At 40.0% G+C, this 27,209-nt stretch overlaps 2 protein-coding genes across 3 annotated transcripts in view; one reads left to right on the top strand and one right to left on the bottom strand.

The window, feature by feature from the left end:
- clic1 (chloride intracellular channel 1) lies at positions 1–22,287 on the top strand. Of its 2 annotated transcripts, XR_014608488.1 has the most exons (7): positions 1–460; positions 14,704–14,813; positions 15,163–15,288; positions 15,419–15,525; positions 20,202–20,383; positions 20,466–21,807; positions 21,971–22,287. XR_014608488.1 is itself a non-coding variant. In XM_084131492.1 (6 exons), the coding sequence occupies exons 1-6, from the start codon at positions 422–424 to the stop codon at positions 20,625–20,627; spliced, it is 726 nt and encodes a 241-aa protein (XP_083987618.1). In that variant the 5' UTR covers positions 1–421; the 3' UTR covers positions 20,628–22,287. The 2 variants fall into 2 exon arrangements, 1 of the variants encoding a protein (XP_083987618.1); XM_084131492.1 differs by having other exon boundaries at positions 20,466–22,287.
- The window catches only part of LOC311093867 (uncharacterized protein), a 19,898-nt gene continuing 14,794 nt past the window's right edge, over positions 22,106–27,209 (bottom strand). Inside the window, exon 3 of the mRNA XM_084131493.1 lies at positions 22,106–23,517. Within this exon, the coding sequence (XP_083987619.1) occupies positions 23,303–23,517 (215 nt within the window). The 3' untranslated portion in view covers positions 22,106–23,302. The remainder of the gene's footprint in view (positions 23,518–27,209) is intronic.

The raw sequence follows: 27,209 nt of genomic DNA, 5'->3' as shown, positions 1-27,209 counted from the left end.
ACCTCCAACATAATACGGTTACAAGTTAGAGGAAATTCAAAGCTTGTAAAAATCAGGAAACGAGAGAGAGAGAGAGAGAGAGAGAGAGAGAGAGAGAGAGAGAGAGGAAGTATGGCTGATCTTGCTGTAGGCGTTATTGATTCCGATACTAAACACGAACAGTAAATCGTTTATTCATTTTATAAGTTACACGGAAATTAGACACTTTTTGGTGAACTTTGTTTGGGCTTTGGTCAAAAATTTCACCCGCTATCATATTCGTACCTCAAAGCGGAAAAGTTGCTTACAATTTCAAATTGGACAAGGCACAGCGGAAGTGAGCTCGAAAAAAGGGCGACAGGAATATAACACATTCATTTATTAAACTATACGCTCGCTATAGTTATTTGGCCTTTGCTAGGGGACTTGTTTGGACTCCAGCATGAGTGAGGAGAAACCTGAGGTTGAGCTCTTTGTGAAGGTGAGTTTACCCGCAGGCCATTTCATGGTTTCACTTGGAACTAATGCAATTTTAGCAACTTACAATTTATAGATCTGCACAATGTAATAAACGTTCTATAATTAATGTATTCAAATATTTATAATGTAATTGGCTCAAAACATAATAAAATCGTGAACTCATAATTTAATAACGGGTTTACATTATGAGAAATGTATTACATTATGAAATCAGCAAAAACATTGTCATATTGTAGACATTTCCAAAACATATAAATAGTATTTCAAGGCATAGAAAACAGTGGCATTCCTTTAATCTTAATCCTACCTGTGTTGCGGTCTTAAACTACCTATGAAATGCACCAGATTTAAATATTCATGCATTTATTAGTATTACTACTACTATTAGTAGCCTAATAATTTTGTTTTTATTTCTAGTAATAATATTATTGTACATTACTTCTAGTAGATGGGTGATCATTTAAAGGAAAAAACAACATAAAATATCCAACACACCAGCACAACTTCAATGCCCCCTAGTATGAAGGACTAAAAATGACAGAACGAAAAATAAATAAATAAAAGTAGAAATAAATAAATAAATGCAGAAATAATAGTGAAAATAAATACATTTTGGTAATATACATGGCTATTTCTGTATTTTTACATGTATTTATTTATTAATTTATGCATTTCTATATGTATTTATTTATGTATTTATACATTTATTTATATATTTATGTATTTATATATTTATTTATTTATATATTTATATATGTATTTATTTATACATTTATTTATTCCTACATTTATTTATTTCTGTATTTCCACATTTCTACATTTATTTATTTCTGTATTTCCACATTTCTACATTTATTTATTTCTGTATTTCCACATTTCTACATTTATTTTTCCCTGCGCATGTATGCTAATTGACCAATGGCTAAGCCACGCCCCCAAGCGCGATGAGCCAATCACAGTACGCATAGCTAACCCAATACACTCGGACATTCTTGCTTCCTCGTCCATTGCAATGCATTGCGGTTATCAGTTTTCATTCGTTTTTATGTTTTTTCTTGTCATTTTGACTTTTAAACAGCGTGTGTGTGTGATTTTGGTTGGGTGACAGTTGTAGGTTACAGTTTGACAAGAGTTTACAGTTTGACAAAAGCACAATGTTGTGTTTTACACAAATATAAGTAGGCTAAACACTTTGCAGTTTTAATTATGTCCTGTATGAACTAAATGGAGTATGTTTTTATGTTTCCACTGTTCGATCGCGCCCGCTCTCTGACACACACACACACAAAGACACAGACACACAAACACACACACACATTCCAGCAATGCAATCTTGACATCGCAGCCTGTTCATTATTCTGCGCTCACACCAAACGCGAGCAGGGATAGGCAACTCCGGTCCTGGAGGGCCACTGTCCTGCAGAGTTTAGCTTCAGCCCTGATAAAAACTCACCTGCCTGTATCTATCTAGTAATCCTGAAAACACTGATTGCCTTGTTCAGGTGTGTTTAATTAGGGTTGGAGCTAAACTCTGCAGGACAGTGGCCCTCCAGGACCGGAGTTGCCTATAGAGCGTCAAATTCGCGCGTATCCGCGTCTAGTTCGACGCTTGAACATTTTGAATCCAAAGCGAATAGGACGCGCGTATAAAGCGAGCGTTTGAAGCGACGTTTACACTGTGAACTGTAAATCTTTGTTCTGGAGCTGAAGCTTATCGACCTTCTCAACAATAAAATTATTAATATAACCCTCCAATGCATATTTAAGGCCCTTTTGGTGACATCGAGATGATATATAATCTTTCTGTCTCCAAAAAAATCATCAATTGCCTCCTGTGAAATATCTCCTACTGTGACAGCTGCCAAAGCGCCTGTTACCGAATGTTGACTGTTTGTCCGAGTGAGTGGAGGGGGCGTGGCTTAGCCATTGGTCAATTAGCATACATGCGCAGGGAAAAATAAATGTAGAAATGTGGAAATACAGAAATAAATAAATGTAGAAATGTGGAAATACAGAAATAAATAAATGTAGGAATAAATAAATGTATAAATAAATACATATATAAATAAATAAATATATAAATACATAAATAAATGTATAAATACATAAATAAATACATATAGAAATGCATAAATAAATAAATGTAAAAATACAGAAATAGCCATTTATATTATCAAAATGTATTTATTTTCACTATTATTTCTGCATTTATTTATATATTTCTACTTTTATTTATTTATTTATTTATTTTTCGTTCTGTCATTTTTAGTCCTTCATACCCTTGAACTCTACTGGAGGAAAGGAAAACCATTATTTTAAAATGATTATTACAAACTGAACATTTCATTACATTAATAATGTAATATTTATTACATTATGCTGTTATTACATTGTGCTTTGTTATCAAATAAAAAAGACCTAGTAGAACTAGGCTCAAACAACATTTCATGTATAACTATGTATGCAAAATGACAATAAAATAAAAAAGTTAATTACAGTGAGGAAAATAAGTATTTGAACACCCTGCTATTTTGCAAGTTCTCCCACTTGGAAATCATGGAGGGGGCTGAAATTGTCATCGTAGGTGCATGCCCACTGTGAGAGACATAATCTAAAAAAAAAAATCCAGAAATCACAATGTATGATTTTTTAACTATTTATTTGTATGATACAGCTGGGAAGCAAGACCGACAGTAACCTTGGAAACGGTGGTCCCAGCTCTTTTCAGGTCATTGACCAGCTCCTCCCGTGTAGTTCTGGGCTGATTTCTCACCTTTCTTAGGATCATTGAGACCCCACGAGGTGAGATCTTGCATGGAGCCCCAGTCCGAGGGAGATTGACAGTCATGTTTAGCTTCTTCCATTTTCTAATGATTGCTCCAACAGTGGACCTTTTTTCACCAAGCTGCTTGGCAATTTCCCCATAGCCCTTTCCAGCCTTGTGGAGGTGTACAATTTTGTCTCTAGTGTCTTTGGACAGCTCTTTGGTCTTGGCCATGTTAGTAGTTGGATTCTTACTGATTGTATGGGGTGGACAGGTGTCTTTATGCAGCTAACGACCTCAAACAGGTGCATCTAATTTAGGATTATAAATGGAGTGGAGGTGGACATTTTAAAGGCAGACTAACAGGTCTTTGAGGGTCAGAATTCTAGCTGATAGACAGGTGTTCAAATACTTATTTGCAGCTGTATCATACAAATAAATAGTTAAAAAATCATATATTGTGATTTCTGGATTTTTTTTTTAGATTATGTCTCTCACAGTGGACATGCACCTACGATGACAATTTCAGACCCCTCCATGATTTCCAAGTGGGAGAACTTGCAAAATAGCAGGGTGTTCAAATACTTATTTTCCTCACTGTATATTCACACTGTGCTATATTGAAAGTGTAACCCCTCTGGTTCTACTCACACTGCTCAATTGGGATCCGAACTAAATTTCCGGCATGGGAGGCGGGCACGCTAACAAGGACGCTAAAGACCACAACCTCTAGCCAGTCGCTAGTGCACCTCTTGGGGCCTGGGGCCTCTGTTGTGCATGTCAAATAATCAATATTATAATATCTTATGTTTTTTTTTTTTGTATCAGTGTTTTATTTATTGGTCCTTATTTATTTAGTTTCAAATACAGTTTCTCTGAATATTAATTAGAACCCCATTTCCAGAATAGTTGGGGCATTTTGTAAAATGCTAAAAAATCATTGTTCTCTTGAACCTTTATTTAACTGACAAATGTACAAAGAAAATATTTCCAATGTTTTCACTGACCAACTTAATTTTATTTTGTAAAAAGTTTTGATTTTTGATGGCTGCAACACACTCCACAAAAGTTGGTACAGAGGCATGCTTACCACTGTTTCACATCACCTTTGTGATCACATCACATTAAGTATAGCCTACTAATTGTTGCAGTTTTGCAAGTGGAATATTGATACAAGACAGCTGCCTGACCGTTGTTCTTCTTTTCATGATGGGTCATACATTTTCAATAAAAGACAGATCTGGACTGCAGGCAGGCAGGTAGACAGGCACATCCCTTCTATGGTGCAGAGTGTCTAGAAACCACTCAGTTTTAGAATGTGCAGAATGAGGCCTGGCATTGTCTTGCTTCCCAGGAAAGATGTCGTCTTGATGGCAGTTTATGTCTCAATCAAAATATATGCCTCCATGTCAGTTATACCTTCACACAAATGCAAGTTACTCATACCGCTTGCACTGATGCATGCACCCCAATACTAGGACAGATGTTTGCTCTTGCACCTGTCGCTGATGAAAGTGAAACAGAAATGTGATTTCTGAATTGTTTGACAATTGAATTTCCCCCAATTCATCCATTATGCAGTTCTTCAACTGTGTAATTGTACAGGGCCTTCATTGCCTTATTTTACACTTCATAATGCATTAGAGCTGAACGATTAATTGTTAAAAGATTGCGATCTCTATTCAAACAACCATGCAATCTCATTCCTAAATGATAACGATTCACCTGTGTCTATTAAGCTTTTGACAAAATTACACCAGAACATTCAGATCTGAGTTTGCACTGCCACTGGCCCAAAGAAAGCAGTTGTCATGTATAGGTATGAAACAACTTCACAAACAGTCTTTTCAACCACACAGTAGGCCTATCGCTATTTTTGTGTTACAATTATTCATATTATCATAGAAGTACTAGGATAAAAGTGTCACAGTGTCTGGTTTGTGTTCCCTGGTTACCACTAGATGTCCTCCTTCCCCACGGTGTCTGTCACATTATGAACTGCATTCCCCACAATCCTTGTCTGTACCAATCACTGTTCATTGCACTCAGCTGTTCCCCGTCATCATTGTTCCCAGCTGTTCCCTGTTTCATTGTTAGTTCTGTGTGTATATATACCCTGGTTGTTTCAGTGTTTGTCACGGAGTCCTTGTGTATTTATCACGCCACTTCAGTGTCTGTTTCTAGTCTGCTCTGCTCTTGTCTTTTGTTTTTGGATTGCTATATTGGAATTTGACCCATGCCTGGATTTGAGTACTGATTTTGGATTTCCCTTTAATAAATACTTACTGCTATTGGATCTCCCTGTTTCCCGTGTGTGGTTCGTGACAGAAGGACTCCGTCACACACAGATCCAGCGGTATGTATTCAAACTTCTCTTCCCCAGCCACCAAACAGGAGAGGAGAGAATTATTTGAGGGAACCGACTAGTTATTTTTCGTGGGACCCGGGGAGGTCGCAGAGGAGGAGGTGGTCGAGTGGAAGTCCAACACCACTCTCCAACATGGCCCCCCTTCGACTCTGGGCTGGTGAGGGAAGGATCAGAGCCACCGTCTCGCCGTCGCGGACAGAGAGGGGGTAAGAGACGCACGTCTGCCAATCCGGAGACTGACCACACCCCTGAGGTCGTGCCCGTCCAGCCCGCTGTCATCCCAGAGGCCGTCCTGGAACAGCCTGCTGTTTTCCTGGAGGCCGTACCCGAGCAGCTCGCTGTTTTCCCGGAGGCCGTGCCCGAGCAGCCCGCTGTTGCCATAGCGGCTGAAAGCCTGTTGGATTATTTTTCGACGCTATTCAAGATCCTAGAAATTCCCAGGACTGTTCACGTCACGCCTGCCGAGCCTGTGTCTTCGGACAAGATGGCTGCCGCCAAGCCTGTGTCTTCGGACAAGATGGCCGCCGCCGAGCCGGATCCAGTGTCTGCGGACAAGATGGCCGCCGCCGAGACTGTTCACGTCACGTCTGCCGAGCCTGTGTCTTCGGACAAGATGGCCGCCGTCGAGAGTGTTCACGTCACGTCTGCCGAGCCTGTGTCTTCCAACAAGATGGCCGCCGCCGAGCCTGTTCACGTCACGCCTGCCGAGCCTGTGTCTTCGGACAAGATGGCCGCTGCCGAGACTGTTCACGTCACGTCTGCCGAGCCTGTGTCTTCGGACAAGATGGCCGCTGCCGAGACTGTTCACGTCACGTCTGCCGAGCCTGTGTCTTCGGACAAGATGGCTGCCGCCAAGCCTGTGTCTTCGGACAAGATGGCCGCCGCCGAGCCGGATCCAGTGTCTGCGGACAAGATGGCCGCCGCCGAGACTGTTCACGTCACGTCTGCCGAGCCTGTGTCTTCGGACAAGATGGCCGCCGTCGAGAGTGTTCACGTCACGTCTGCCGAGCCTGTGTCTTCCGACAAGATGGCCGCCGCCGAGCCTGTTCACGTCACGCCTGCCGAGCCTGTGTCTTCGGACAAGATGGCCGCTGCCGAGACTGTTCACGTCACGTCTGCCGAGCCTGTGTCTTCGGACAAGATGGCCGCCGCCGAGCCTGTTCACGTCACGTCTGCCGAGCCTGTGTCTTCGGAGAAGATGACCACCGCCGAATTGGTGTCTGTTCCCGAGCCGGTGGTGTCTGTTCCAGTTCCTGAGCCGGTGGTGTCTGAGCCGGTGGTGTCTGTTCCAGTTACTGAGCCGGTGGTGTCTGTTCCAGTTCCTGAGCCGGTGGTGTCTGTTCCAGTTCCTGAGCCAGGGTCTGTTCCAGTTCCTGAGCCGGTGTATGTTCCAGTTCCTGAGCTGGTGTCTGTTCCGGTGTCTGTTCCAGTTCCTGAGCCGGTGTCTGTTCCAGTTCCAGTTCCTGAGCCGGTGTCTGTTCCAGTTCCTGAGCCGGTGGTGTCTGTTCCAGTTCCTGAGCCAGGGTCTGTTCCAGTTCCTGAGCCGGTGTATGTTCCAGTTCCTGAGCTGGTGTCTGTTCCGGTGTCTGTTCCAGTTCCTGAGCCGGTGTCTGTTCCAGTTCCTGAGCCGGTGTCTGTTCCAGTTCCTGAGCCGGTGTCGGTTCCTGTTCCTGTGCCGTGGCCGCCCGAGGGGTCGTCTCCGCCCTGGCCGCCCGAGGGGTCGTCTCCGCCCTGGCTGCCCAAGGGAGAGTCTCCGCCCTGGTCGCCCGATGGACTGTCGTCTCCGCCCTGGTCGCCCGATGGACTGTCGTCTCCGCCCTAGCCGCCAGATGGACTGTCGTCTCCGCCCTGGTCGCCAGATGAACTGTCACCCCTTGTCCCCGTTTCCCTCCATGGACCTGGCCCCCCATCCCTCCCCCTGATCCTCCACCAGTCCACCTCCCGCCTGGACTCTTGTGTTGTCTGTCACGTCTTGGAGCGTCTGGTAGCCGCTCCGTAGAGGGGGGGTTATGTCACAGTGTCTGGTTTGTGTTCCCTGGTTACCACTAGATGTCCTCCTTCCCCACGGTGTCTGTCAAAAAGTTTATAGTTTGGATATAAACACTGATGTCAACGTAAGCAATCAAAATAGAGCAAATCACCTTTTGAAAGTAACTTGAAGCTTCAAATAAAGATTGTGCCAATTATATCGTAACGCCACAGCGTGGGGACAAGGGACTGTTAAAAATGTATTTGTCATTGAATCATTCATTCAAGAGATTTGTTCAAAAATGCTGATTCATCCAGTAATGAAACAAGTATCAAGAACATGAAACAAGTATTGAAGTATTTATAAGTGAGTCATTCATTGAATCATTCATTCAAACAGTTTTTTAAAAATGATTAATTCAGAAATAATAAATAATTTTAAATAGACTGCAGAAGTTAACATTTTGTCTAAATTAAATGTTATTTTGTTTAGTTGTGTGTTGACAATCATGGGAGAATCGTGATCTCAGTTTGAAACAAAAAAAGCGTGATCGATTCAATTTGAATTGTGCAGCTCTATAATGCATATTATCAGATGGACACTGGTTAGGACTGCAGGCAGGCCAATCTAATACCTGCACTCTGTTGTTAGGCAGCAATGCACTTGTAATCTGGGCAGTATGTGTCCTGCTGGAAAAATGCAGGGACGTCCCTGGAAAAGACATGTCTGGATGGCAGCAAATGTGACGTCACAATTGCGTGTAAAGCCCACTGTTTCCAAAGTGCAGAGGGAGGGTTCATCGAGTTAAACTGTTCATGACACTTCTAGGTACTTCTTTCTCTGAGCTGGTTTAAACTAATGCTACGATTACACTAGTGCGTTTTCTTTTTAAAACACAACATTTGCTACGGTTACGCCTGGCTTCCACACTAGTCTGTACAGATAAAACGTTGTTGGGATAATTCTGGTTCACTTGGCTATGCAGAATCGATAAATAATTCTTTATTATACATTTTTAAGGCCAGACAAGTAGTTTGTTAAGGGTTGGTTTGTAAAGAAGGACTACACGTCTGTGCACATATATATATTCAAACGTGAATATATATAGACTAAACACGTGATGCGCATGTCCACGCCGTCAGCATTTTTGGTCAAAAATTTTGGTCAAGGCTTGCACCTTGAAATCTAATTCAGGGTTTGCGTTCTTGAGCCACCAGGCACTGTTTTGTGCAGATGAGCAGGCCAGAGCGCGTTGAGTGTTTTCTGTTAGAACGATGTTGTGTTAGCGGCCCCTAAGTTAAAGGTCCCATTGCATGAAAATTTCACTTTATGAGGTTTTTTAACCTTAATATGAGTTTCCCTAGCCTGCCTATGGTCCCCCCATTGGCTAGACGTTTTGATGGGTGTAAACCAAGCCCTGGGTATTTTTGAGAAAATGAAAGCTCAGACGGGCGAATCTATAAATCTTCCCTTTATGTTGTCATAAGGGGAAAGGTTACCTCCCCTTTCTCTTCTTTGCCTGCAAAAAGAATTTGGCCCGCCCATGAGAAAATGAGCTGCGCGAGTGCGTTATTGGTTTTTCCTCGAAGACATCATGGCTTGCAAACGAGCGAAGCATGGCAGTTGCTCAGTGTTTGGATGTACAAATGAACACAAAAGTATTTTTTTAGTTCCTTCATCTGAGCTTCTGAAGAACCAGTGGGTTATGAGAATTTCTGATGTGTAATTGTTCAAGTTCAGACATGCTTAGGTTGCTTACGTTGACATCAGTGTTTATATCCAAACTATAAACTTTTATCCTAGTACTTACCTCATGTTTGCATTGGTGAAAGCATTAGTGAGAGTGCAGAAACTGCGTTGCAATGATAAGATCTTCATTCACGCGATCAACAGGCTGTCATCTGCTCAATGCTCATCACTGCAACCTTTTATGTGATGGGAATAGATCTAAATACTTAAAAAACTTCTCACGATTCGTTAATCCCGATAGCTGTAATAGTAAAAACATATAATAGCTGTAATAGTAAAAGTTTTCGAGAGAGTTCCACATGTAATGCTAAATATTTAATATGCAAGCATGTCAGCCAATCACAGCAGTGGGCGTTTACACTGAAGTCTCACAGCAGACACGCCCCTTAAAACAGAGCATTCAAATCAGAGGCTAAAATCAGGCTGGAAAATATGCCTTTTATTTCTAAATTATAACAACTTTTGATCTAAAAAACATACTAACATTATAAGGGCACCCCAAGAAACATTCTAAAATAATCCATGCAATGGGACCTTTAATAACTAATGATCTTTGCAACGGAAGTGAATCAATCAATCAAAACTAACTTTAACTGGACAATAACTTAATTCTAGAGCTGCTGTAAAGCCAAAACAATCTCTGTTACTGTAATTTCCTATTATGACTGTAAAGCTGCTTTGACACAAACTATTTTGTTAAAAGCGCTATATAAATAAAGGTGACTTGACTTGACTAGTCCGGAGTTTTTGACCCTCGAAAACTGAGATTTTTGGAAACGCTGCAGACCACGTTTTAGTTTGAAAACTCCAGGATTGTGTTTTACTGTAGATGGACCATAAACAGAGACTTTTGAAAATGAAGACGTGTCTGCCCACATTTGCTCCCTGATTGGGCCTTCTGGATCATTGTGTATCCTTCCCTGATTCGTCAAGCCCCATTCATATGACTATTATGCTACCGGAACACGACAATAACAGACCAGCCTTGATGACTGTAAACAATAACATGGACGTGAAACTGCAAGCTTTGCTGACTTTGTTGTCCTTTTTAGCAGCCATTGTGCAGTTAACTCTGCATTATAATACTGCAGCTGCCTACATGCGCAAGAGGCAAGCTATTATTAGAGCAATCGGCAACAATCTGCAAAACTTCATGCCCAGTGTGCGTGAATGGTTTTCGGTCATGTAGTATGAACGGAGATCTTTTCTGAAACAATGGAAAACCAGTATGTACAAGGATATTCTAAATGGTAGCATCATGGTACCAACAAAACCTGATTGGACTTAGTTTTGTCTACTTGAAATGAATCCTGTAACCCTGATTTTGTTCAGCTACCATGGTAGCTGATGTTTCATATCACCTTGTTATTTCAACTCCTAAAGTCAGATTATTATAAATTCTAAATTGTCCTAAATCTTAATCATCCTAAGGCCGTGTGTCCACCAAAGCGTTTTTTCACGCGGCTGGCGTGTTTTTTCAATTGTTATCAATGGGAGCGCCGCGTTTTTAAAACGCCATGAGTGTAGCGAGGCGCTGAGCGTTTTTTTCACGCTGAAGCGCCGAGCGCTCTGCATTTTTTACAGGTCGCCGAGAGTTGAAGAATGTTCAACTTTGGGTAAAACGCTGTGCTCATCACTGTCATTTTTTACCCAACCGACCAATCACAGTGGAGGAGGGGCGGGACTAATACCACACCGACCAACCGTCACATTCTGCCAGTACAACGTCAACAGATGACAACAACGAGCATAATAACGGAACAAAACATTTAAAACAAGAGCCAGAGAAAATATGTTACATTGTATCGACATTTTAATATGGAATCAACACAGAAACAAAATATGTGTGAAATGAGATACTAGTAACAATTTCGCGGATATTCCGTATCATAACGAGCAACGTGTCTCCACTGAAAAAAACGCAACGCTGCCAAAACGCTCTAAGTCTCAACTTTTTTGGAATATGTTGCAGTCATCAAGTAAGGGATAATGTACATCCCGCCAGCTGTTATCGCAGAATAAATTCTGAGAGGGTGATAGAAGACTGATCACCTTGAATCGTCTTGTATCGTCCTCAAGGGATGTATTTTGCATATTTATTATCCCACTTAAACAGCTACTTCTCACATATGTAAATAATTTGACACAAAATATTGATTTTTGTTGACATTTTTTATTAGCTCACAAAGTGCAAAGCTTCCGCAAAGGAAATACGGTGGCCAAGAGGTGCAAAACAAATCACAATTACAAAAACAAAATAACAAATCCAAAAACAAAACAACAAATTATAAACACAATGGCAAGTCTAAAATCAAAATAACAATTCAGAAAACAAAATAACAATTCAGAAAACAAAATAACAATTCAGAAAACAAAATAACAATTCAGAAAAAAACAAAACGACAATTCAGAAAACACAACGACAATTCAGAAAAAACAAAACGACAATTCAGAAAACACAACGACAATTCAGAAAAAAACTGAAAAGGTAGGTATATTTTGAGAATGACGTACTTATCGCTGAATGGACGAGACACCTGTCAATCAAGCCAGAACCGGAATCAAGCGATACTGGAAGTACTGGTAGAAACAAATCGTACCCATCAACGTGCCAAATGGCGCTTTTCCACTGCATGGTACGGCTCGGTTCGGCTCGGTACGGTTCGACTCGGCGCGGAACGGTTCGGCTCGCTTCGCTTTTCCACTGCGTGGTACGACTCGACTCGGTACGGCACGGTTCGGTTCGCTTTAGCTTAGTTGCTTTTCCACTGCAGTCCTCGGCAACCAACGAGAGGAACGTCTGCACCTCGTCCACTGACCACGATTCAGCCATTTCTTTTTTTGAAGTTTATACTCTTATTATTATTATTATTATTATTATTATACTCTTTTTTATATATATATATTTTTTTTAAAGCAAATACTTTTAAAACAGGCGCTACAGCGTGGCTGTCGTCTACTGGCTATTTAAATCTAGCGGGTTTAGTGTCTCGTGTCGTAAATACAATGACGCTGGTAGTGATGATTCTGTCTGACCAATCAGTGATCTGCAGTGTTTTCACGTCACATTTTAGTATCGGTACGGTACGCTTGGAACCTCAACAGAGGTGGTACCATTTAAAGCGAGCCGAAGCGTACCGAACCGAGCCGTACCGTACCATGCAGTGGAAAAGCGCCGCTTTTCCACTGCATGGTACGGTACGGCTCGGTTCGGTACGGCACGCTTTGGCGCTTTTCCACTGCATGGTACGGTACGGCTCGGTTCGGTACGGCTCACTTTTGGCGCATTTCCACTGCATGGTACGGTACGGTACGGCTCGCTTCGGCTCGCTTTAAATGGTACCACCTCTGTTGAGGTTCCAAGCGTACCGTACCGATACTAAAATGTGACGTGAAAACACTGCAGATTACTGATTGGTCAGACAGAATCATCACTACCAGCGTCATTGTATTTACGACACGAGACACTAAACCCGCTAGATTTAAATAGCCAGTAGACAACAGCCACGCTGTAGTGCCTGTTTTAAAAGTATTTGCTTTAAAAAATATATATATATAAAAAAAGAGTATAATAATAATAATAATAAGAGTATAAACTTCAAAAAAAGAAATGGCTGAATCGTGGTCAGTGGACGAGGTGCAGACGTTCCTCTCGTTGGTTGCCGAGGACTGCAGTGGAAAAGCAACCAAGCTAAAGCGAACCGAACCGTGCCGTACCGAGTCGAGTCGTAACACGCAGTGGAAAAGCGAAGCGAGCCGAACCGTTCCGCGCCGAGTCGAACCGTACCGAGCCGTACCATGCAGTGGAAAAGCGCCAATAGTTCGGTCCCATGGAGCCGCGGCCTAACGAATCTACGACGTGTCCTTGTTCTGTCCCTGGTGGTGGGTTGAGTTCTTGCAGCAGCCGCATATGTCATCACGTTTAACACGCAACTTCTGCAGAAGTACTAACCACATTGTCCGGTAGCCGAACAACTGTCCTGGTCGACGCAGCTTTTAATGTCGTGGTATGTTGAAAAATGAAATAAAAGAGAGCGTTGCAGTGATGGCTTCTTTGTTGGTGTATTTACTCAGAATGAAGCATAAGAGAATATGCATAACAAAAGCAAAACATACATTCTCAACATGTATATCACTTTTTTTTTACAGTAATGACCGTTGTATACATAAGTGACTTTAAACATTCCATCACACTAGAAGGAAAAATATGATCAACAAGCTATTTAACACTCTCTGTGCAGTTCTCATGCTCTAGCTAGCCCCAAAATGACGTGTGGCAACTGGTAGTAACACTCTAATCTCATGCTTTTTACAAACAAAATAAGACTGAAACAACATCATGTACTCTCATACACTCAAATAACATCGACATAATGACCATTTATAATGAATATATTTATTTATTCCATTTATTCCGCTAATCGCGAAACACTCATGCTAACCATGTGCTCAGGCATACTAAACTCATGACACACTATTAATATAGTAAATATTATGTGGTATGTTGCCAGCATGTCCACAATCACGGCACATGAATGTCCTTCTTCAAAGTAAAGTTTAAGGTGTTCTATTTTCGCATAGCAAAACATAGTTGATCACAAATTTCTTGATTGACAGGTGTCTCGTCCAATCAGTGATAAGTACGTCATTCTCAAAATATACCTACCTTTTCCGTTTTGTATGAATTGTCGTTGTGTTTTCTGAATTGCTATTTTGTTTTCTGAATTGTTATTTTGTTTTCTGAATTATTTTGTTTTCTAAATTGTCGTTGTGTTTTCTGAATTGTTATTTTGTTTTTGTAATTGTGATTTGTTTTGCACCTCTCGGCCACCGTATTTCCTAAAAAATTAAAATTAAAAGCAAGCAGCTTTTAGCCAAGATGACAGAACAAGACAACTAAACAAACTTTTATGGGATAAAGTGAGTCATTCCACATATTACATTTCTTTTCACCACATTAATAATTATGGGGACAATATATATTGAATTACTTTTAAACTGTTTTTAACGCTTCCCTGGCATTGACTTAAATTTCTAGCTTTCCGTGTTTTCACTGTTATACGGTAGGGGGAGCTATGACTTGATAAAAATGCTATTTTCTCAGCTTTTTGCTAAATTTTTTTATTTTTTTTAATTAAACTTACCCAAATTTTTTATACAAAAAAGAATGCTTTAAACGAGAATAAAACTTTTTGTTTGTTTGTTTAAAGCAGAGGCTCTGTTCTTTCTTTTGATATATTGCATTTTCAGATATTTATACAACAAAATATTGTGAGGGCCATAACATTTTTGTGAAAATGATCAAAAATGCTGGCGGTGGCTAGCAACTTTAAAAAAAAAAACCCTGTTTTTTAGAAACCTGTAGTAATTATCTGTATTTGCATATGTGTGTAGGCAGGAAGTGATGGTCAGAGTATCGGGAACTGCCCATTCTCTCAGCGGCTCTTCATGGTCCTGTGGCTGAAAGGCGTGACCTTTAATGTGACTACTGTTGACATGAAGAGGTTGGTGATTATGTGCAACTCAAGCAGACATTCACAAACCTGAAGCAGTTAAATAAAGTTATTTCAAGTATGCAGGGAAACCTAGCATATTGCTGTTTCAACCCAGTATAATGCTACATTGTTGTCACAGTATTCCAGAAATTAAAATTGTTGGTCCAATAAAAAAAGAGATTTGCATTCACGCTGGAAATGTAAGGTCAAGTGCATTGTATTGTTGGATTAGAGGCAGTGTGCTTTTGGCAAATCAAATAGGTCATCCGTGTATTCCATCCATGCAGAAAATAGCCACAGAATTCATACAGCGTTTTTCAAAAGTAGTGCTATTCCTATTTCTCTGTTTTGTGACTAGGAAGCCAGACATTCTTAAAGATCTGGCCCCTGGTGCTCAGCCCCCTTTCCTGCTGTACGGTACAGAGGTGAAGACGGACACCAACAAGATAGAAGAGTTCCTGGAGGAAACCCTCTGCCCTCCTAAGTAACTTCATTAATGCATGCTTTATTTCCCTTCATTCTGTGGCTCCATGTATCACTGTGCTTGTATTTGTATTCTGTCTCATTATGTTTACTAACTGTCCTCCTCTTCTTCATCCCTCTCTACGACACAGATACCCACGGCTGGCAGCTCGCAATCCTGAATCTAACACTGCAGGCCTTGATGTATTCTCAAAGTTTTCAGCCTACATTAAGAATTCAAATCCTCAGATGAATGAAAGTGAGTGCAAGAATGCTTCTGTTTGTTTTTATTCATTTATTAAAAATATGCCCAGTATTAAGGTTCAGTTGTGAGATTCACAACCGACTGACCAGCTGTAAACAGACAGTATTGTTTCATTTTGTCTGTCAAACTTAATCCAAATCCAATGTTCCTGGATTACAGATTTACACTACAGACTGTGAACAGACTGTGCTCTGAAATCACCCCCTATACCCTCAAATAGGCCATTATTTGAATGGACAGCCATTTGATATGGTGTCCGAAACCATAGTGGACGTTATCGAGTGCACTCATTCTGTCCCACGTTCTGCACCACAATAAGGAGTGTACAGCCGATGTCTGAATTCACTCTCTCGTTTCATTCACTCCTTTAAGTGAACTGTATTAGTGGACTAGTGATTGAGGGTTTAGGGGCAATTCCGTATTCAGCCTATTTTTTTGTGTTTCTCCCTAATCAAACACACCTGATTCTAATTATCATCTCATTAGAAGAAACTCCAGGACCTCAAATGGGTGTACAGTGGACACACCCATATTAAAACATTTTTAAATGTAAAAAAATATCAGAACCTTTGCATCTTTAATGTAAAAATTACAACCTATGCAGTGCCACTAAAAACCAAAGTGACATTTTAGTCAGAAAAAAAGTCTTGGTCTTATCAGACCATAACACATTTTTCCACATGATTTTGGGAGAATGGATATATGTTTTTGTAAAGTTTAGTCGGGCCTGGATGTTTTTTATTCAGAAAGGGCTTGTCACATGTAGGAGGCAACCATTACTTTCCAAAAAAAAGCTGCAACTTTTAATGTTGCTGTAGGTCTCTTGACTGCTTCCCTGACTAGTTTTCACTTAGTCTTCTCATTAATTTTGGAGAGATGCCATTTTCTTGATAATGTTACTGTTGTACCATACTTTCTCCACTCTTTGAGGACTGTCTTCACTGTGTTCCCTTGTATATCTAATGCCTTAGAATTTTTAATAGTCCTAATAGTCTCTAATAGTCCTCTAATAGTCCTCACTGGAGCGATACCTTTTAACAATGAGATCCCATTGATGCTTTGTAAGCTCTTTGTGGCCCATGGCTCTTGTAGTAGCATGCTACCAAGAAGATGTCAGAAAAATCTTACTAGAACAGCTTCACATCAGGTGCAGACAGGTGTGTACTATTTTGCATGAGCTTGATGATTAGTTAATTCAGAAAACAGCCACATGGCAATTTATAAAAGGGTATGCAGTGCACACTTGTGCAGTTAGGTTATTTTAAGTATTTGTTTTTATCTTTTTTCTCTGAAATGTGTCACTTTTCGGTGGCATTACATAGGTTGTAAATTTTATATTAAATGTGCAAAAGTGCAGAAATTATTTATCTTCATTTTTACATCACACAAATCAGCTGTTTAACGGGCATGTAGACTTTTTATGTGCAACTACAATCTTCTCTTTTAGGAAAATATATTTAAAAAATATTGATTATTTCATCTCCTGTAAATTTAGATCCAGTAAATTGCTTTCTAGAATGGGAATGTTCCTCCCCTTAACACCACATCATTCTAAGTGACATGGGATAAAAGGTATAACAACCAGGATGAGCAGCAATACATTTTGGGCCCATCCCAATACCCACACTTGCAGTTTTGGTGCAGACAACAGGAAGTAATTGCTGTCCTAGGTTAGAAAAAATGGCAAAGCTCAGTGCCCTTAATCCACATTAAATTCACAGTATCTCTAATACTTCGTCGGAGCTGTATTTGAGGCTAAGTGTATCCCATTATTCATCATGTTCAGGAACTCACTTGCCACCGAAATTGTGCAATGTCGAGAAAAAGTTTACAGTGTAAGTTAAAGTAATTAGATATTACATAAAATTTGGTTGTAAAATGTAAAGTGTTGTACATTTTATTGGTCCAGAGATTAGTGCATATTTTGTCAAATGTTTTTTTATCACTTAATTAGAAGCACCACAATTAAATTGTATTGTTTGTTACATATGGACTACTAAACTGACAATTAAAGGTTTATTTTAAAGTGTGGTATGTGTGGAGATGCTTCCAGAGGTCATAGATCCTCTTCTTAATATCATTAATTAATCTTTATCATTAGGATACATACCAAAAACTTTTAAGCTGGCTATGATTAAACCGCTTGTTAAAAAAAACACAACTTGATCCTACAAAATTAGTCAATTACAGGCCGATCTCGAATCTATCTTTTCTGTCAAAGATACTAGAATAGGCAGTATCATCACAATTATGTTCTCTTTTTTGAATGATTTTCAGTCAGGATTTAGGCCGTACCATAGTACTATAGACAGCTCTCATTAGAGTCACAAATGATTTGCTCTTATCATCCCATCGTGGTTGTAATCTCTCTATTAGTGTTACTCGATCTTAGTGCTGCATTTGATACTACTGACTACAACATTCTTTTAAATAGACTCAAAAATGATGTTGACATTATTGGAATTGCATTAGCATGGTTTAAATCATACTTATCTGACCATTATCAGTTTGTAGCAGTAAATGAAGAGATGCCTTATCGATCTAAAGTTCAGTATTGGCGTACCTCAAGGCTCAGTGCTAGGGTCTTTGTTGTTCACTCTGTACATGCTACCCTGAGGAGATATCATTAGGAATCATGGTATTATTTTTCCAGTTTTCTGATGATACTCAGCTCTATATTTCTTCACGCCCTGACGAAACTTACCATTTTACAAAATTAACGGAATGCATAGTTGATATAAAAAACTGGATGACTAGTAATTTCCTACTACTTAATTCTGAAAAAACAAAAAATGTACTCACGTAATAATCTAGAATACTGTCTTACACTTGATGGCTGCTCTGTCAAGTCTTCTTCGTCAGTTAGGAACCTGGGTGTGCTCTTTGTAAAAGTCACATCTAGTATCTGTAAAACCGCATTTTTCCATCTTAAAAATATATCTAAATTATGTCATATGCTCTCAATGACAAATGCGGAACAATTAGTTCATGGGTTCATGACATCAAGGCTAAATTATTGTTATGCTATTATGGGTGGTTGCCCTGCACGCTTAATAAACAGTCTACAGCTGACAAACATATCAGCCCGGTTCTGACAACACTGCATTGGCTCCCTATTAAACATCGTATACATTTTAAAACTATTGCTGATTACTTACAAAGCACTAAATGGTTTAGCTCCCAAGTACTTGAGCGAGCTCTTAGCGCATTATAGTCCTTCATGTCTATTGCAATCTCAAAATTTAGCGGTAGATAATTTCCCTATTTAGCACCAAAACTTTGGAACAGTCTTCCTAACATTGCCTGGGAAGCAGACACACTCTGTCAGTTCAAATCTAGACTAAAACACATCTCTTTGACCTAGCATACACATAACACATTATAGACTTCTATAATTCAATGTTAGGCTGCCAAGATTAGGTCAACCAGAACCGGGAACACTTCCCATAAATCCTGATGTACTTGTTACATCATAAGAAGGATGGCATCTACGCTAATATTAGTTTCTCTGTTTATCCTGAGGTTTACCGCAGTCTGCCAGATCCAGGCCGTATCCAGATCTGATGAAGGACCTGCGCCTGAACTCGACGACAACGCAGTCCTGAAGTGTCAACTAGTCTCTCACCTTTAGTTTATTTTTAGTTTCAGGCTCTTGCTTTCTTCAGTTGTAGTGAGTGAGTGTAATAGAGCACGCAAGCAGAGAGAAATGGTTCGATTGGCTGAGTTTTGAGATTGATTGTGTTTCATCATGCCCCATTTTCTGTGTTTAATGTGGACAAATTTTGTGTCGCTGGAACCATGTCACATTTTACCTGATTAAGGCCTGTTCACACCAAGAAGAATGTTTGGTGCAAAAATTTGATGAGATAAATTTTTTTATTTGAATGAACAACAGGTTATGTTCAGACCAATAGGTTATGTTCAGACCAATACAAACATTAACACGCCGACAATGCAGCAATGTTCTAATCTCATTTCCATCGTACTGTGAAGAAAACTGGCCAACCAATAAGAATCAGCTTGGTTATGCTCACAAACAGACTATTTCAGTGACAGTGAATAGCAGAGGAAGTATCCAGACCCAACTCTCTTTCTCTATACTCTTGTACTTGTTTGATAAACATCATAGCGAGAGAGAAAAAAAATTAATAGCTGTTTGAAAACATGTAGCCTAAATGCTGTTTGATTTGGTTTCTTTTCTGTGACAACCAGGTGTCAGAAATGCAATGTTTTTTATTGCAACGTTATGAACAATGAACACATAAAGGAAATTATACAAATATCAATCATAGCAAATCAAATACTGAGACAAACTTTAAAAACAAAGAAAAAAATGCAAATAGTGTATATTAGTCATATTATCCCTCTGTTTTCTGCTGTATTTCTGCTTTTTCTATAAGCACTACCTACTGTCAGAGACTAAAATTGCATTTTCCGCTTTGGTCTAAACAGACAAATCGCATTTGGGCCAAACTTGTGTGCTGGTGTGAACAAGTCACTGTGGATACCAAATAGCACCTGTATCTGAATAGCAATGACACATAGAAAATTATGGTTTTATAAGCTTTTGGGTGTATTAGCTATTTAAAGTGCGACAAAAGCCCCCTTTCAATAGGAAATCCATCAACGCAGAAAAGGAAATTGTTTTTAAATGAAGTTTCTTTGTGCAGATCTGGAGAAGGGTTTACTGAAGGCCCTGAAGAAGTTGGATGACTATCTGAGCTCTCCTCTACCGGATGAGATAGATGAGAACAGTGCTGATGATGTCACTTCCTCCACCCGCCCCTTCCTGGATGGTCAGGAGTTCACTCTGGCCGACTGCAACCTGCTGCCCAAGCTACACATCGTCAAAGTGAGACAGACACTCAACGGACTGATCCTTAAACAAAAGAGTTTCAGAATCAAATGCTTAGCTTCTCTTTTTCTTCCCTTAGGTTGTGTGTCAGAAGTTTCGAGGTTTCTCCATCCCTCGCTCTCTGACATCTCTGTGGCGATACCTGGATGCAGCGTATGCCAGAGAGGAATTTTCTTCCACTTGCCCCAGTGATGAGGAGATACACGTGGCCTACTCCTCTGTTGTGAAGGCGCTCAAATAGAAGGACACACACGCATTCTCTTTCCAGATTATCCTAGAGTTTCAAATGTTTCCTTTATGTCTCAAGCTCCTAAGGTTGTTTGCACCAGTAGGGTTCTGACGTTTAACTTTTAAACTAAATGTGGTCTTATAGTTCATATTTTTTAAAAGCACCTAAACTGCAGAGGTCAAGTTCATTTCAATAGTGGTTCTTTTTCAGTATTTTTCATGTTGTGTGGGCAAGTGCTTTGCTAGCAGTTACAAACAGGATATTGTTGCCTCATTGCCCCATTCCCCTGTCCCTCCCTCTCGCTGTCATTATCTGGATTATGTAACATGAGAGCTTTTCACTTAAATCTTCTTGAGTCGCATGCATTTCATAAACTGGTTTCCAAGTTGTCCAAACTGCTCTTACATAGATTGATATGTTACAAAATCATAGAAGTATCCTAAAAGTATTCCTTATAAATCATGTTTTATATTTCCCAATCTTCTAAAGTCATACATTATGTGAGATGGACAAACTAAAATATAAGTAATTATTCACTGAAAATCTTTTAAATCAGGTAACATGCCCAAACAACAGTCTTATCTCGTAGTTGTATGTGCAAATCGGAGTCACTAGAACAATGCTTCTCAAACCTGTCCCTGGGACTCCCCACCACTGCACATTTTGTATGTCTCTCTCACCTAAAACAACTGATTCAACTCATCAGCTCATTAGTAAAGACTGCAAGACTTGAATTGGTTGTGAGGGAAACATCCAAAATGTACAATGGTTTGATAAGCACTGCACTAGAATATGCTTCCATTCAAATATCAGTCAATTTCCACACTGAAAACACTCTGTGAAGTGTATGCAGGTTTGTTGCTTTCTACAAGAGAAAACCATTAATGGCAGCAAGCAAAAAGTTTGTGGGCATGAATTTGTTTATATTTCAAGGAAATACAAAAGGTATCTACACTCACCGGCCACTTTATTAGGTACCCCTTGCTCGTATTTTGTTACAAGGCAGGATGGATCCATGCTTTCATGTTGTTTACGCCAAATTCTGCCCCTACCATCTTTGACAGCAGAAATTGAGACTTGTCAGACCAGACAATGTTTTTCCAATCTTCTGTTGTCTAATTTTGGTGAGCCTGTGTGAATTGTAGCCTCAGTTTCCTGTTCTTATCTGACAGGAGTGGAATGCTGTAGCCCAGTGGTTCCCAAACCTGTCCTGGAGGACCCCCAACACTGCACATTTTCTTTGTCTCCCTAATCAAACACACCTGATTCAACTCATCAGCTCATTAACCCATGTGATAATGAGCTGATGAGTTGAATCAGGTGTGTTTGATTTGGGAGACAAAGAAAATGTGCAGTGTTGGGGGTCCTCCAGGACAGGTTTGGGAACCACTGCTGTAGCCCATCTGCTTCAAGGTTCAGAGATGCTCTTCTGCATACTTCAGTTGTAACAAATGGTTATTTGAGTTACTGTTGCCTTTCTTTCAGCTTGATTTTATTTTATTTCATCACTTAAATCACCTTTCTTCCCCATTCTGATGCTCAGTTTGAACTTCAGTAGATCATCTTGACCATGTCTACATGCCTAAAGGCATTGAATTGCTGCCATGTGATTGGTTGATTAGATATTTGCATTAATTAACAGGTGCACCTAATAAAGTGGGGTATAAATGGGTGCCTTTTTAGTGTTTAATTTGAGTTTCAGTTTAAGTTTAGTCATAGGAGTTGATGAAATTTTCTTTCAAGGAACCATCATTAACAGGTTCAGTGCTGTTTTATGTTTTAGTCTCGTCTGCCTTCTTTAAGTTGATTCAGTTTTCAAGAGGACCTTAAATGTATTTTATATACTGTATATGTAGTATCTGTATACCCAGCCCTCTTCCTGTGCACTTCTGTTTTCACTTCCTCTTAACCGCTTAATGCTCATTTCTAAACATCTTAATCTGCACTTAAATGAACAACACAACATCAAATATTGGTTAGTGGGGATTTTATTGGGGATTTTATTGGGGATCCCCCCCCCCCCCCCCTTCCCCCCATTGTTATTCAGCAGATTATAATGAAGATTAAATGAAACATTTAGTGTGGAGTAGATTTTTTACTTGATCCTTCATGTTTATCATATTGCCATGATATTGTAAAAGCTTACATTAAAATAAATTGTTTACTGAAAAGTACAACATATTTAAAATATACAGTATTTAATTCAAAGATTGAAAATATATTTAAAAAGAACAGAAAACTTATGTTGTGCTCTATAGAAAAGGAACTGGCTCTATAATATGACCTGTTCATATGAAAATATGTATTTATTTTTCTAGAATAAATAAAAAAGTTATTAACTAGTTATTTTACTATTGTTAGTTTTTACAGCAGAAAATAAGGCAAAACAAATTAGCTTAAACGCAGTATAACTTTATATAAAAAAAAAACCAAGTTGTGTACTTTTGAAGTGTGTGTGTGTGTGTGTGTGTGTGTGTGTGTTGGGGGTTGCAGGCACTTCCGTTCAAGCATGCTGCATGAAGGTGCATACTTGGATTTATAGTTTCAGTTGTGTGTGCATTTCAAATTTAAGCTTTATAAATGCATTGGTTTTATACAGATTAACAAGTCTTGGTATATAATTGTGTTTTTTAATCTAAGGCTTTGTTGGTAATGTTGTCAGCACCTCCTGTAAGAATAGACCTCACTCATCCCAGCTGGAGAAAGAGGGCCAGACTGCAGAGGCTCAGTGCTGCTCCTGTCCAGCGGGGGGAGCTGATGGTTGCAGCAGTGTTGCAGAGATCTGTGTCACAGCACTTATTAGTGTAATTGAAGTTAAGTCCTGCTGCATGTTTCTCTCCACTCAGGTCACACTGTAATGGCAGGGCACAGCTCCTCTCGTACAGAACAATGCACACTGACCCTGGATGCACACAAACATGACATCTCATTGCTGATGCAGGGGCTGATATATTTTAATATACTTCTGTTGGTTCATTTTAAAAGTACATTCCGGGTATTCATTATAGTTTCAGCACCTATATTTAAAATATGTGATGGTGGAAGTCTGATCCGAGCATTTGCACCAAAGAAAATGAGTCCTATGGTGCACATTAATTGAGAGTAGAGAATGAAGAATAGCCAGGCAATGCACTATCGATAATGCAAAAAAGGCAAAAGGTCATGCAAACATATTTGAGCAAACATGGTTCACAAATCCATCACACATGGTGCAAATTTATTAGCGGAGATACACAGATGTATCCTTCCCTCGCATCCTAAGGGGGTGGAGCTAAGACGTGAGGAAAGGAAGCGAATAAAGGAAACATCTCTGATTACATAACGTAACCTTGGTTCCCTGAAAGGAGGAAACAAGACATTGCATCACGCTATGGGGTTTCCCCTCCTTTCTCGAATCTACTGAAGCCTTATGAAATCTCACAGTCGAGAATTTGCTCGCCAATGGCGTTCAAGTGTACAAACTAGAGGCGGGTTCCCCGCTCTATAAGGCAGTGCTGGAGGCCATTGCCTCAGAATTTTTGATGTATTGCGCAGCGGCGATGCCTGTGCTGGTATGAACATAATACAAGCAGGGTTATTCCAACACTAGCCCGATGAAGAGCAGTGACTGGAGCAATATTAGCAATATAAACTCAGCAGCATGCTTATTGGCTTGTATTGTCTGTTTCTCCCATTACCCTGTGCAACTGTGCAGGGTAAAAAGTTGTTTTACAAATGTATAGCAGTAGTCTTCTCTTCAGCTGTTGCACAACTGTGCTCCATACTTCAAATCTAGAGCGGCTGCAAAAAGCTGCACAAAATCTCTGCATTTTCTCATGTCTCCTGCTTTGTTGGGAGTTATTTCATGTGTGTTACATGTGCAGCAGCATGTCTTACATGCTCACAGCAATGTGTTTGAATGTATTGGCAGTAGCAAATCTCGGTACTTGCTCTGTAGCAGCAGTAGCGCAGCATATATTCTGCCAAGACCAAATACATACATTAACACTGCCATATCCATTTCCATGCCAATTTCTATTTCTAGTTGGCATGACAGAAATACCTTGTTCTGACATGAAACTCTAGATGGCGCAGGCTGACAGGTCCTTAACTCATTTGATAGCGATCACATCATTATCTTCATAACGCAGCTGATTGATTGCTGCTTCATCAGTGGCCAATGAGCTGCAGCTCAACATTCAAATACTGGTAGTTTGCGGTTAGCAATCTGCAGTGCACTTTCAGAAACCCTCCACCTTCCCCAGGTCCACCTGTATAGATCTGCTGTATAGAGCTTCATGTATGTTACATTTGCAGCAGTAGCAGCATGTCTTACATGCTCACAGCAATGTAAAAGAGGAAGTCATGGTGGCGCTATTGCTTGTGTCACAGCAGTCCTGAGCTACCAGACCAGTGGTTCCCAATCCTGGTCCTGGGGACCCACAGCTCTGCACAGTTTGTATGTCTCCCTCATTTAACACACCTGATTCAGATCATCATCTCGTTAGGAAAGAGCTCTATGAACTGAACTGGGTGTGTCAGATAAAGGAGACATATAAAATGTGCAGAGCTGTGGGTCCCCAGGACCAGGATTGGGAACCACTGTACCAGACCTTGCTGAACACCATGAGGGAATGAGAGTAAAGTGGTGGCAACGCTGGCGCTATGGCTTATATCACAGTAACACTTAGCTACCGGACCTAGATGAACACCATGACTGAATGCAAGGAGAGCGGCAACAATGTCTGTGCCTTAATGATGTTCAACTTCGCCAGGCGGGGATCACCAAAATTAACGTTAAAGAGGTGTGTGAACTCGCAAGTACGATGCCAGGCACTGTAATTTGCACTGGCCCCCTTCCTGTTCACAGGAGTGATGAGATACTTAGTAGATTGTCCTCACTCAATGGCTGGCTGTCTAAGTGGTGTCCGCAAAATAATATAGAATTCATAGACAATTGGAAAAGTTTTTGGGGCAGACCAGACCTGTTGAAAAGATATGGTATTCATCCCTCCTTGGATGGTGCTGCTCTTCTCTCTAGTAATATGGCACATAGTCTTCGAGCTCAAACATGAATTGGGGCTCAGGTCAGGAAGCAGACAGAATGGCTAAACCGACCGTCTGCTAGCTGTCTCACGTCACTGTGATCAGTTCCATCACATAGAGACTCTTTCACCTAGATATCATCATATAGAGACTGTGTCTGTTCCCCGAATTAGGAAATACAAAAAACTCCCAAACCCATTTAAGGGTAATAACTTAATTGATGTTCAACAAATAAAAAATAGATACAATACAGATGAACAAATGATAAAGCTTGGGTTGCTGAATATTCGATCCCTTACTTCAAAAGCACTTATTGTTAGTGATATGATTACATATTATAACCTAGATGTGCTGTGTTTGACAGAAGCCTGGCTAAAACCAAACAATTACATTACTTTAAATGAGTCCACCCCCCAAGATTACTGTCATAAACATGAACCTTGTCTGAAAGGCAAAGGGGGAAGTTTTGCTGTAATTTATAGTAATATCTTCAGAATTACTAAGAAGTCTAGTTTCAAATATAATTATTTTGAAGTGTTGGTGCTTAATGTAACACTATCTAGTGTAAATGATAAATCACATTTGAGATTTGTGCTGGCTACTGTATACAAGCCACCAGGGCACCATGGAGACTTTATCAAAGAATTTGCTGACTTTCTATCAGAGTTAGTACTGGCTCCAGATAAAGTCCTAATTGTTGGTGATTTGAATATACATGTAGATAACGAAAAAGATTGGGATTGGCATTTAAAGACAAATCTGAACTCTACTGGAGTTAGACAACACGTGTCAGGACCTACTCATTGTCGTAATCATACTCTAGATCTAATATTATCACATGGAATCAATGCTGATGCCATTGAAATTCTGCAGCAGAGCGATGACATCTCAGATCATTATCTAGTCTCATGTATACTCCATTTAGCCAAGGCTACAAAGCCGACTCCGTGTTACAAATATCACTATCACTTCTGCCACTAAATCAGAAATCAGAATCAGAATCAGAAAGAGCTTTATTGCCAAGTGTGCTTGCACCCACAAGGAATTTTTCTTGGTACTGAAGCTTCCAGTGCACATATACAAATACAAATACAACAAGAAACATAGTAATACAAATTCTAAGAATAAAAATATATAAAAAATAAATAAAAATTGTATAAAAGTAAAAAAGTAGGGTCACAGTTGGGTTTAGTCCGAATAAACATTTACAGATTATGAACATATTTACAGTATTTTGAGTAGTATGAATAATATAAATATAAATATCACCTGAGTTAGAGAATATTGCACCAGACAGTGGGAGTCTAGCGCATGTTACAGATTATAAACATATTTACAGTATTTTGAGTAGTATGAATAATATAGATATAAATATCACCTGAGTTAGAGAATATTGCACTAGACAGTGGGAGTATTGCACTTACAGGCATATGCCTTGGGGGCATGTTAAGTGTTCAGAAGGGAAATGGCCTGTGGAAAGAAACTGTTCCTGTGCCTGGATGTTCTTGTGGCCAGTGATCTGTGTCGCCGTCCTGACGGTAACAGTTCAAACAGGTGGTGTCCAGGGTG

Source organism: Abramis brama, assembly GCF_963993115.1.
Source record: "Abramis brama genome assembly, chromosome: 12".
Taxonomy (NCBI): domain Eukaryota; kingdom Metazoa; phylum Chordata; class Actinopteri; order Cypriniformes; family Leuciscidae; genus Abramis; species Abramis brama.
The sequence above is the reverse complement of the archived record's forward strand: the minus strand, read 5'-3'. Positions and strand labels throughout refer to the sequence as shown.

Coding starts and splice junctions, on each gene's coding strand:
- clic1 (XM_084131492.1), top strand. CDS start 422: ATGAGTGAGGAGAAACCTGAGGTTGAGCTCTTTGTGAAG. Junction 461..14,703: donor AGGTTGAGCTCTTTGTGAAG/GTGAGTTTACCC, acceptor ATATGTGTGTAG/GCAGGAAGTGATGGTCAGAG. Junction 15,526..20,201: donor AAATCCTCAGATGAATGAAA/GTGAGTGCAAGA, acceptor TTCTTTGTGCAG/ATCTGGAGAAGGGTTTACTG.